The 13,009-nt window shown below is 33.0% G+C and overlaps 1 protein-coding gene across 1 annotated transcript; it reads left to right on the top strand.

The window, feature by feature from the left end:
* Window positions 1-5,384: 5,384 nt before the first annotated feature.
* Window positions 5,385-11,486, top strand: LOC133312606 (ATP-dependent DNA helicase Q-like 1). The gene is made up of 10 exons (XM_061513832.1): window positions 5,385-5,514; window positions 5,608-5,951; window positions 7,016-7,267; window positions 7,579-7,742; window positions 7,899-7,995; window positions 8,102-8,145; window positions 9,613-9,727; window positions 9,814-10,167; window positions 10,847-11,071; window positions 11,316-11,486. Exons 1-10 carry the CDS (start codon window positions 5,385-5,387, stop codon window positions 11,424-11,426), a joined length of 1,836 nt encoding a protein of 611 aa, XP_061369816.1. The 3' UTR covers window positions 11,427-11,486.
* Window positions 11,487-13,009: the final 1,523 nt, after the last annotated feature.

Genomic DNA, 13,009 nt, shown 5'->3' with positions numbered 1-13,009 from the left:
TAAGTAATTTAATTTAATTTAGGAGTGTTAATGAATTAAATTAAATTTATGTTTGTTAATTAATTTAGTTTATATTAATTTAAATTATTTTAGAAATATTAATTAATTATTTTTAGGAGTATTAATTAATTTCATTTAATTTAGTTTATGTTAACTTAAAATTATTTTGAACTGTTAAGTAATTTAATTTAATTTAGGAGTGTTAATGAATTAAATTAAATTTATGTTTGTTAATTTACTTTTATTAATTTAAATTATTTTAGAACTGTTAATTAATTATTTTTAGGAGGGTGAATTTATTAGACTAAAAAGGCTGGACTGCTGGACTTACACATAATATGCTATGCAGCACAACATGAATGGCTAAGAAAAGCTGACACATAACATGCTATGCAGCATAGCAAGATTGACACGTGTCAGACACATAACATGCTAAACTGGCACGTAACATGCTATGTAGCATAGCGAGTTTGACACTTGTCTACCATGTAATCTTGCTGCACTGTTCAGTGGCTTACGTGAGCATAAATCTGTTGCCACGTGTTCACACTAACTCGCAGGTGTTGTAGCGAGTTAGATGACGTGATATTTTGAAGAAAAAAAATTTTGGTCCGTGATATTCAGGTAATTTTTTGTGAATACTGTAACATTTTGATCTTTGTCCCACCATTTACACCTGACTTGGCACAAACTAATTAACTATTGGTTTAAAAAATAATCATTATTACGTGGCCGGAAAACCCAAAATATGATAGAGTTTTATCCACATATTATTAAGCCTAAACGTTGGAGTAAATGTTGCTAAATGTTCGAGTAAATTCCTAGCTGGACTTAGATGGGAAATAACAGATGGATCAGATTGAGGCTTTGGACTGATAACTGGTTGGGATGGGAGAAGAATTTGGTGGAGCTTTAGAATAACCATGTTCCGCGTGAAGAAAGTCAGAAAACAGTTGCGGATCACATGGTGGATGGTGATTTCAATCTTGAAGCTGTTCACCGATTCTTGGAGTCAGATATGGTTGATGTAGTAACAAATCACTTAAGGCTTATACCAAGGATTGACGAGGATAAGCTAGTTTGGATCAATAACCATAACTCAACATCTTTGGTTAAGGTTGCATACAATAATCTGATGAATTTTCCAGAAGCTTTTCACGCTAATTTATGGAAAAGATTATGGACGTGGAAAGGTCCAGAACAAGTGAAAGTGAACATGTGGATGGCTTTTCTTTCTAAACTTCCGGTGCGTAGCAGAACTAGTAAGTGGAGTGGAGGCTCTAACACTTGTCCTAGCTGTCCAAATCATGAAGAAACAATAATTCACGTTTTACGTGATTGTAGACATGTGAGGAAAATTTGGCAACTCTGGTTTAAAGGTACGATTCCAAATTCCTTTATGATTTTGAATTTGCAGGATTGGATGACATCCACTATAGAGAACCCGTGGACATCAAATGAAGTGAAAGGTTGGAGGGATATCTTTTTTACTACATGTTGGTACCTGTGGAAATGGAGAAACTTGGAGATTCAAGAAGATTAGTTCCGGCATGAAGAGCAAACTAAAGAGACGATTTGGATTTTTATTCAGCAAATGTTAACGTCCAGAAGTCATCATGGGCAATTAATTACCAAGGGTAGCTCCTCAGCAGGGATGAGTCAAGCTAAATTGTGATGTAGCATCTTCTAGCAGAATGAAAAAAAGCTAGCTGTGGTGGTATACTAAGAGATCACAATGGATCCTTCTTGGGGAAATTTTATTGTGATTTAGGTTATTGCAATCCTCTTGATGCAGAGTTCTGAGGATTATTGAAAGGTTTGGAATTGGTTTGGGGCACAGACTTAAAAAAGATAGAGTTAGAATGTGATTCTACTCAAGCCATTCAAATTTTGAAGGAGCAACATGAAGACCCTAGAGAATCCCGAGTCACTAGAAGGTTGAGATTATGGTTAAAAGCATATTGGACCATTCAACTAGTTCATATGAAAAGAGATAACAACAAGTGTGCACATTGGTTAGCCAAAGCTGGGCAGAATGAAAATCTCCATTTAAAGATCTTTAATGAACCCCCTCCTCAGTTGGTGGATCTTTTAGATACTGATGCTAGAAATATGTATAGCTTGATAGTTACTGAGTTGTAATTTTCTTTTGTTTTTGGGGCTTGGCCCCTCTTTATTTACAAAAAAAAGAGAGCCTAAAACGACAACCTAGTTAGTCCAACAACACATTTTAACTGAAAAATTAGTTAAAAAAAGCTATAATATTCAACCTATATTACCATCATTTGTTTTTTAAAAATATCAAGTGTTTTGTTTGCTCCCAACACAAACATTTTAATATTCGGTTTATAAATTGTGTGATGTTACTAATGTGCCTAAGTTGCACTTTGTATTTTTCTTTTCTTGGGTTTAATTGTGATAATCATCCATTAAAAAATAATAATCAAATCAGAGGATGAAAGACTTAGGGTGTATTGGATTAAGATTTTTAAAAACTTTTTTTGAGATAAAAAATCTTATAGATTTTGAGGGACTTTAAAGGCTTTTTTAAAAGTTTTTTTTTTTTTACAATTAAGATTTCATAAGATTAGATTTTAAAGAATTTTAATAGAATTTATTAGATTTGAAAGTACAATATGAATTTATAAGATTTTAAAAACCATATGATTTTTAACAAACATTCAAAAGTACAAGAGTCAATAAAAAAATAACAAAGGAAAACAATGAAATTAAAAAAAAAAAGTAAAACCAAATATAATTTTTAACAAACATTCAAAATTACTAAGCAACATCTCTCCACATATCTAAAGCTATAATAGTCCTCAACGCATTAGTATTTTCTCGTTCTTGCTATTGGGTTTGACCAATGGATTAAAAATTATCTTCTTCATTTGATATCAGAACTATGCATATATGATTATAAGACACAATTTTTTTAAGTATTAAAATAATTCTAAATTTGCATATAGAGCCTAAAGTTCATGATAAAATTTCGATTGGAATTTTTTGCAATTGATATTGAAAATCTTGGTATTTTTATTCTACGTGATGAGAGTTTTATAATCATATATCATATGCATGTTTTCATTGAATATTCTAAGAAAATTTCGAATCTGAATTTCTAGATTTTATTACATGAAAGTTTAGAAAAAATTTCAAATTTTTTTCAATCAATACATTGAAATCTTAAATTGCTTTAGGGCTTTTGAAAAACAAGTTTTTAGTTATCTATTGGCATAAAAATTGTTTGAAATCGTTTCCTATAGTGAAAAAATTTCGTTCATTAAAGTATTGTTACGAAATATATGATTCATATTATGAAAGTTTCAATCTTTCTTTAAATTGATATTGTTTCATTGATGTAAAATGAAAATTGGTTTGAAGGTTTTAGTTCCCCGGTTATTTTTCCACTGTTTTATGTTATTTTTAATACAAAAATTACACCTTCCATAGCTTGACAAGTCTTTTTTTAAACTTCCAAAATCTTTCAAAAATGGCAAAAAAATATGCTGTTTTTGAGATAGATTATATTAAAATTCCGTTGGTTTGTTGTTTTTGAGTTGTTTTGTGATGAAAATCGTTCAAAAATCTGTTATTTTTGAGTTTTGATGAAGCTCCCTTGATTTTGAGCGGGTCAACCTGCCAAATGAAGAAGAAAACACTGCAATAGAAAAATATCAAGAAATTCTAGGGGGTTAGGGCGATATTGTGAGGAATGCATCTTATTTACATCTCTCACCAAAAAGTCTCACGAAATCCAGACTAATAGAAAATTCATTAAAATCGTTAGATTTTTGAATACCACAATATTATTTTTTCATTGTTTAAAATCTTGATTGAATACCAACGGATTTGGACGGACTCTAAAATAATCTTTTAAAACCCTAACGAATACCACGTGATTTTTTTTCAATCATTTAAAATTCTAATTGAATACCAATGGATTTTTTTTGTCAAAAAATACTCCATTAAAATCCTTTGAAATCTCAATCCAATACATCCCCTTAGACCATATGTAGAGATGGCAAAGTGGGCGACTTGCTCCGTCCTGCCCCGCCATCAACTCGCCAAAAAACGAGTCAGTCCAGCGTGCCCCACTTTGAAAAGTTGTCTGGAAAACTCATCCCGCTCCGCCCCGTTAGGCGGGCGGGGCAGGTTGGCTCGCCAGCCCGAACTTATTTTACATTGACCCACTCTGGTTGGCTATCAATCCGCCAAAATACGATCCAACCCACCGAGCTCTGCTTTTGAGAATGAGCTGTAAAACTCAGTCCGCTGTGCCAAGCCCATTTTGCCGGCCCTATTTAGATGTGTTAAAATGAATTGAATTTAATGAATTATTCCAAACCACTCAACAAAATATAATGGTTGGACATACAAAATCAATACTTGAAAATATTTTACGCTCTACAACTTTATTGAATGTCAAGATCAATTATCAGAATTATTAAGTTTATCTAAATATTCTTTCTAAATAAACATTAATCTATTTTAAATAGTAATTAATTTGACTCCAGTAACTTGCTTAGATAAGTATAAGAGTATTTCATATATAAAAAAAGGAAAAATGTTTATCATTTTAAACGACACAACTTGTATCATTTTACTTTCATAAAGAGATGGGACCCACACCTTTATTTTTTTTGTCTATCCTCTCTCCTCCATGATCTATTTCTTTCTCTCATTTAAAATGACATAAATTTACATCATTTAAAATGACACACTCTTATCCCTATTTTTGTTGATTATAATGTTTCTCATTTTAAATGATACAACTTATATTATTTCATTTTCACAAGAGAGTGAAACCCACACTTTTATATTTTTTGTCCACTCTTTCTTCTTTTATTTATATTTCTTTTTTTCACCTAAGATAACACAATTTTACGTCCTTTGACGTGACTAGATGCACAATTTTCCCACAAAAATATGTTATAAACTTTGGGGAAGGATATTGTGACAACCAAGTTGTGTTACTACCAAGTGACTACTAATCAATCTCACTGTTAGCTCGATTATGTCGATCCAACGGTTATATTTATTTCAATCTTTGTATGGTCATAATTCCCCAAATTTAATACTTTATATTTATTTTCACCTTTGTATGGTTATGATTTCTCATATTTATTGTGATGATTTTCCATATTTAATGCTTTCACATTAAATATAGGGAATCATGATCATACAAAGATGAAAATAAATATAACCGTTGGATCAACATAATCGATCTAACAATAAGATTGATTGGTAGTCACTTGATAGTAACACAACTTGGTTGTCGCAATATTCCCCGTAAACTTTATCTAATTCTTACAAATAAAAAAGGCAGGCCATTGTGCTGCTTTATGAATTGAAAAGAGAAGATAGGGAGCGCGGGAATCGAAATGGGTAACAGTAGGAGGAAGAAGCATGATCTGGAGTTAGAGAAAGCTCGCTTAATCAGCTTAGCCCTTGATTTCGGCTTCGACCAACACTCCGCCAGCAATTGCTTCGATCGTCTTCTCGCTCTCTACGGTACCTACTACCATTTATTTATCAATTCAGAAGCAATGCTATTAAAGTATTAATTAATTAATTAATTAATTATTCTAGGTTAACTTTGTTTAGGTGATGATGGTCGTGATTTTATCACCGTCGAGCACTGCGGCGATGATTTTCTCGCGGTTTTGGCGGAGTCCATGCAAGCCACTGAGGAATGGGATGATTTGCAGGAAATGGAATCACAAGCTTGTGGAACTTTGTCTCACATGCTTGACAAAACTGTTGGCACGTGCGGTAATGCAGATGATGATTCTTCTAGATGCTTCATTAATATTATTGACGATTCGCCCGAATCTCAGAAGCACCACAGGAAAGTAGTGGAGTTGGATTCCAGTGATGATGAGTATGTGGACTTTAGTATTTCAAGGGAAAAATCTGTATTTCTTGGACAACATTCCCCAAAATATACGGTAACAAAGCAATTTGTTTTGACTATCATTAACTTTTTTATTTGCTCAAGTATTAAATTTTATTTGCCTCGCATTGCAGTTACTGTATTCAATTAGAAGCCTAAGCCTATGTTAATAACTTAATATTTATTTTGGAGTTGCATCGGCTTTCAGAAAATAAAGTAAAAATAATATATATTTTAATCGTTGACATATTGTTCAATAGAATTCTGAATACGCGATATTTAGATGTAAAACTACGTAACAGTGGATTAAACTATTCAAGTAGATACGAAAGGAAGACTGTTGTGGTCTTGTGGAGGAAATACATAAATGGGAAGAGGAAAGATAGTTAGCTTTCTAAAAGTATATCACAGTGATGTGTATATATAATGCTGAATATTTCAGATCTTTGTGAACGAGATTAGAGCTATATCTGTGCATTCGTAAGTGAGAAACATACACTTACATGGATGGAAAACTATTATGGATCTGCATATATATTCTAAGGGATTTGCATTCATCCTGTTACAGGATCGATGAACAGTTTATATATAGAGATATAATTATGATGGGGCCAATTTTTTTTAAAAAAAAAAAGAAAGAAAAATAAGAGGAAAGGGGGATTTTCGATGTATCAACAGGATATGTTTTCGTTGTCATGTTACATGACAATTGGATTTCCCATATTCTAATGCTTAAATGTCAGGCTTCTTCAAAACCATGCACAAAGATTAAACAAACTGGAATATATTGAAATTCAATAAAATAAACAAATTGGAAATATGTGTAACCAAAACTCAATATGGCACTGATAAAAATTGCAAGGAAAGTTACTCTGATAACTGGGGCCTTGAGCTGTTTCTTAAAACATTTAAATGGGATTTTCACCTGCCCTTCCTTCACGGATGATCAACTAAAATTATTTCATGGTTCTATATTTGGTTATCTTTTGTATGGCTAGAATAATAGATAAACAGTTCCCATGACTCTTCTTATTTATATTGTATTAGCTAGATTTTGTGGTATTACACGACAAAGATGCTGATGGGAGGTTATACTAAAATAGTTAATGTATTTTATAGGATTGCAGAAGTGGCATCACTCAAGGCTCAGTTCCCAGCAAAATACAATCGTCCTTTACTTCGAACGATAAGAACGGAACTCTCTCTTATGAAGAATTGCAGGCTCTAGATGATATTGAATTGGCAAATGTTGTTATCTTTGGTAATAGGACATTTCGACCATTGCAGCATCAAGCATGTAAAGCAGCTTTGGCAAAGCATGATTCTTTTATTCTTATGCCTACTGGGGGTGGTAAATCTCTTTGCTATCAGGTCGTTTCTTTCTCATAACCCCTTTTTTTGTTCTTTGTATGTTTCTTTTTTGGGCCACATTCTTCTAACAACTTAGTACGGGTGATGGTTATGCTCTTTTGAAGTAACAATTTACTTTAAAATACTAAAGATCTAGAATGTGTCAAATGATTGTGTATCGTGACTGTCTCTCTTTTTTTTTGTTCGTTATTTGAATGGTTGTTCGAAGCTGTTCTTTGTATCCAGACTACAATGATAGGTGAAATAATATCATCTGTCATCTTATAATGTATATGCTTTTTAACATTTTTGTTTTATTTTGTGCTTAACAGCTTCCAGCAACTCTTCAACCAGGTGTCACAGTAGTTGTATCTCCCTTACTTTCACTCATTCAGGATCAGATAATAACACTAAATCTCAAGTTTGGAATACCCGCAACTTTTTTAAATTCTCAACAAACTACTTCCCAAGCCACAGCTGTCCTCCAAGAGCTAAGGTGAGATTCATTTCCTTGTCTATTACTATCTGTCATTTCATGTCCTATAATTTGGACATGAAAATAGTGGATTAGTATCATTAAAAAAAAAAAACCTTCAAATTATTGATTGCATTAGTATTTAGAATTTTCTTACATCAGTTTTCTTGTATCCAGGAAAGATAAACCGTCTTGCAAGCTCTTGTATGTGACCCCCGAGAGAATTGCTGGCAACCATTCATTTCTTGAGATACTAAAATGCATGCATCAAAAGGTATAGTTTTCCTGATTTGAGTGTATTTTCTCAAACCATTGTCACAGAGTATAGATTATAAAGATTTTATGCACAAATTTAATTGGTACACCCTCTTAAATCACAGGGGCAGCTAGCAGGTTTTGTTGTTGATGAGGCACACTGTGTTAGGTATGCCCTATGCTTTTTGTGTACAATCCAATAATTCTCTTTTATCAAGGACTGCAATTGTATGAAATTTTGGAGACATAACTTTGCCATTGATCATACCGTCTTGAAGCAGAACTACCCCATGCTTGTCTCATATGTGATTGACTAATCACACAATATGAACATGCGCCAAAAGTTTAACTACTAATGAAATGCCGTAGTTTATGAAATGGTAAAGTCGAAATACCTCTCATGTGGGTTACTCTAAAATCAATTATCAATTACCTCCCTTGTGGTTTTTCCCCCTTCCAAGTCGATCTAAATGCTATTTAAAATTGCATAAACTATCCATTTTGCTCCCATAAATAGTAAACAAGGTGTGAGATTCTGCTTCACTCTTGAACAGTAAACAACACATTTGCAGATTTGTGTGAAGCTAAAGCTTGAAATCGTTGAAAATGGAGAAAAGAAGTTGGATTATATGCCATGTGACCTAAGGGTATTTTTGTCATATTCCTATTTATAAATCAGAATTTAAACAGACTTGTATGGAAAAAGAACCACATGAGAAGTAAGTGGTAAAAAAAAGATTATTAGGGGGTAAGTGATTTTAGAGTAAACCACAAGGGAGGTATTTGAACTCTACCCTTTATAAAATACAATTTTGAATTTAGCTTTCATGGTGACCATTAAAAAGGCAAATGAGTGAAAATGGACAGGTTGATTATGGTAAAACACTTCAAATATGGTGAAATCATGAAATCAAAGGTATGATCTTGGGTCATCTGATTGAAGGTTTTCAAATGAAGCCTACCAAGTTCGTAACTTTTCAGACTAAATGGATAAAATCAAAAAAGAAAAGAAATGAGTGTGAAAGTGGGTTAGAAGTGGTAACAATAGGGATTAGTTTCTGAGTTCTGATTCTGACCCATGTCCTCTTTGAAGTAATTGGTATGTCATTTTCACTGACCTCCTACTCCGGTCTTTGCTTTTCTTTATGTTACTTTGAAAGTAGATGCTTCAACTTCAGCCACTTGAGTTTTCAGTATTCCTTTTTATTTCTCATCAAACAAATGGCTCTGCTTCTTGAAATCCTAGTTATTCCTAGCATGATATTGGGTAATCTCATTGCTATTACCCGAACAAGCATGAAATGAATGTTTGCGTAATCATATGTAGGTTAAATCAGATATGTAATTATTAGAATAATTACCTATCATCCATAGGTGATTACATAGGCCAGAAGCTGTATTCATGCCTATTCTTTGATTGTACTGGTTGATGCCGTTCTTGACTGCTTTAAGATATTAAATTGTAACCTGAATATAAAATGTTTTCTTATTTAAGAATTTTCTCTTACTTCCATTATGAGAACCATAAATTGGTCTGATGAAAATTGGGGATGGGGGTTGTTAAAGCTATGTGATTTTGTTGTTAATTACAGATATCATTATTCACTACTTTTAAATTGAAAATTATGCTTTCCAGCCAATGGGGACATGATTTCCGGCCTGATTATCGGGGATTAGGATCTCTCAAGCAAAACTTTCCAGATGTACCTGTCATGGCATTGACTGCCACTGCAACCCACTCAGTTCGTGAGGTAATCAGAATACTAAATTGCTATGATGGACCATTCTACTGAGTATTTCCCCTCCTTTTGTTGCCTTTAAATTGGATTTGTTTCAGGACATTTTAAATGCTTTGAGAATCCCCCATGCACTTGTTCTTGAAAGAAGCTTTGACAGACCGAATTTGAAGTATGAAGTAATTGTTAAGACAAAGGAACCACTGAAGCAGCTTGGACAACTACTAATGGATTGTTTCAAGAATCAGTGTGGAATTGTTTACTGCCTTTCAAAAAATGAATGTGTAGAGGTCTCCAAATTTTTGAATGAGAAATGTAAGATTAAGACAGTGTATTACCATGCTGGCTTGGCTGCTCGCCAGAGAGTTGCTGTTCAAAAGAAATGGCATGAGGGAGAGGTCCATGTTGTATGTGCAACTATTGCTTTTGGAATGGGGATAGACAAACCTGATGTTGTAAGTTGAGATATGGTTTTTAAATTATGATAATGCTGTTATCATTCACAATTTTATGATTAACTTTGTTTAGGAATTCCACAATTAAGAAAGAAATTATGCCCTTCTCTCAAAATAATTCAATAGCTCGATAGTTGATTTACAAACTGAAAGTTCTATTATTGATTTGTTACGTACTTGCAGATCACCAGTTTGATGACTAGAAATGACAGTGGGACCAACCTTCATTTAAAGCATTTTTCTTGCACAGCATTTATCTACAACCTTCATCTCAAACACTTGACTTTAATAGGAAGTCTTCTCCTACCCTTGTATTCATGATTGACATAACTAAATTTTTAATTAAAAAATGATTATTTGCGCAAGCAATTATTCAAACTCCTAGCTATCAGCTTTACCATCCTGCCTAAGCACAAGTTGAAACTATAAACCCAAAATCTTTAAGCATTATAGATCGAATTTGCCTAATAAACAAACTTAAATATAGCCATATGTAAGGTATGTAAATGCTGTATAAATTGCAAGTTATAGAGAGAATCATTCTTCAGGAAAAAAATTTCTTAGTTGTATCTGAGTTTTACAGTTCATTGTTAATATTTATTTATTTATTTACTTTTTTTTTTTTTATAATGCAGTTCTTTGTTACTCAAGTTATCCTTTCCTTGTCATTTGTTTTCAGCGCTTTGTCATCCATAATACAATGTCAAAATCAATTGAAAGCTATTACCAAGAATCAGGAAGGGCTGGAAGAGATAATCTTCCGGCAGTTTGCATTGCTCTATACCAGAAGAAGGATTTTAGTAGAGTTGTATGCATGATAAGAAACGGCCAAGGATATAAAAGGGAAAGTTTTAAGACAGCAATGGCTCAAGCCAAAAAGATGCAACAGTACTGTGAACTAAAGGTAAGCAAGTTCCCTTGCATTCCAACATCTATTGTTTTTTCTCTATTCTCTAACACCTATATTCAGTTTAATACCCTTGAAAATGGGGGTAAAAAAATTAAAGTATGAGCTGTCCATATGGATTTTCATATAAAATTCATCCATAAATTTTGACCCCTATTTTTAAGGGTGTAACAAACTGGCTCCCATGGCAGAAAGATGTTTTTCCACAAGACGTTATATTTTTATCTGTTTGAATGTTTAGGTTGAATGCCGGAGACAAAGTTTACTCAAACACTTTGGAGAATCTTTTGATCGAAAAGCCTGCAAGTATGGATCTAACCCCTGTGATAACTGTCTTAAGATTGCATTGTAAATTGCTGTACGTTCAATTTCAAGTATGATATGCTCTAACCAACTCTGTGGAGCATCACAATTTGCGTTTTTCCTTTTGTTTTATCTATATGGTTTTTTAACCGTTGAAAAGTCAAAATCTCTTTCTAGGTCACTATTTTTCAGATTTAAGAGTTTGGAAAGAAAGGAAAGGAATTAGGGAAAGGAAAGAAAATGAAAGGTATTCTTTCCCCTTGTTTGGGTCCTTTGGGAGTTAAAAAAATGGTAAAGTAAATGAATAGAGGGTCAATGAGATACTTTTATCATTTTATCCTTTCTTTAAAAATTAATATAATTTTTTTTTGTCTTTTGTTCAATTCTAAAAGCTTTCAAATTTAATTAGGGAAAATCAATTGTGTTTATAAATTAATAAACAAAAACTATAATGTGAGAATCTAAAAAATAAAAATAAACAAATGGCCGACTCACTTATTACTTTTGAGCTGGGCTAAAATGAAAACTAAAAAGAAAGAAAGAAAGAAAATCCTAATTCCTAAACACATAGAATGAAGGTGGAATCGTGAAGCAAAACGGCAACAGGTTGCAATGGCAGCGTGAATGGTGCAATATAGGAGACAAAGCAACGCAACATGGTGGTGCTTGTGGTTACTCGTGCGCGTGTTGATTTTGGATATGAATGGGTGACGACGCTTGACTTCATGGGTTTGGTATGGTGGTCAGAGAGACGACACGACGACGTGGTGGAGCTCGCTGTGGTTGGTGGCTAGCGGTGATGGTAGCGGTTATGGAGGTTTGGTTCACGGTGGTTGAAGTGCACATTCGGAATGGCCAATTAAGTAATTTTCAATATTTTCTACCTCAAACCCCTCAAAATATTTTGTGAAAATCCTCAATTCTTGAGGTGCGGACATTGGTATTAGTTCCTAGGAGTGATGGTACAAGGGACGAAATTAATAAAATCCTTTCCAAGCTCTTAAGGAACTAGAAGTGTTCCAGCACAGTATATATTTCAAAGGAAAAAAATTGAAAAATAAAATAAAACAAAATTCAAACAAATAATTCTAATCCTGTAAACCGGAAATGGTATGCTAGAGATTCTTTCTTGGCCATATTGACTTGTTTGGATGAATTTTTTTTTTCTTCTCCATTTTTTTTTTTTTCAGAAAAAAGCATTTTTCACTAACAGTCTGTTTGGATATTTGCTTAAACAAAAAACAGAACTTATAAAAAAAGTCATAAACTTGCTTATTTGGAAACTAAAAAAGAAAAAAAAAAGTCAAAAGTCAAATATAATTTTCAAAAATCAAATATTTTTTAAAAAATTTAAATAACTTTAGCTTTTGTAAAAAATACTTTTAAAATAAATAAGACATAAAAAAAAATTGTTACGAGCCCATCCAAACAGGCCTTGGGGTGGTTATTTTCAGTCCCTGGAGTCACCATTGGTTCCATCCAGGTCAAGGAGTATAAGGACTGATTACAGCTCCACCCAGAACAGTTGCTCTTCCTTTCCGTATGGAAAGAATATTTTCAATACATCTGGTGTAACTGCGACTTCTATTCAAACATTAACACTTAGATTAAATTTTTTTTTTTTTCTCTTTT

This window comes from Gastrolobium bilobum, unplaced genomic scaffold (assembly GCF_033153095.1).
Source record: "Gastrolobium bilobum isolate Gb01-03AN ecotype WA unplaced genomic scaffold, APGP_CSIRO_Gbil_v1 utg2897, whole genome shotgun sequence".
In the NCBI taxonomy this organism is placed as follows: Eukaryota; Viridiplantae; Streptophyta; class Magnoliopsida; order Fabales; family Fabaceae; genus Gastrolobium; species Gastrolobium bilobum.
The sequence above is the reverse complement of the archived record's forward strand: the minus strand, read 5'-3'. Positions and strand labels throughout refer to the sequence as shown.

Excerpts from the sequence above, each read along its gene's own strand:
- LOC133312606 (XM_061513832.1), top strand. The coding sequence starts at position 5,385 with ATGGGTAACAGTAGGAGGAAGAAGCATGATCTGGAGTTAGAGAAAGCT. Across the intron at positions 5,952-7,015 it reads AACATTCCCCAAAATATACG|GATTGCAGAAGTGGCATCAC; the intron begins GTAACAAAGCAA and ends TGTATTTTATAG. Across the intron at positions 9,728-9,813 it reads CAACCCACTCAGTTCGTGAG|GACATTTTAAATGCTTTGAG; the intron begins GTAATCAGAATA and ends GATTTGTTTCAG.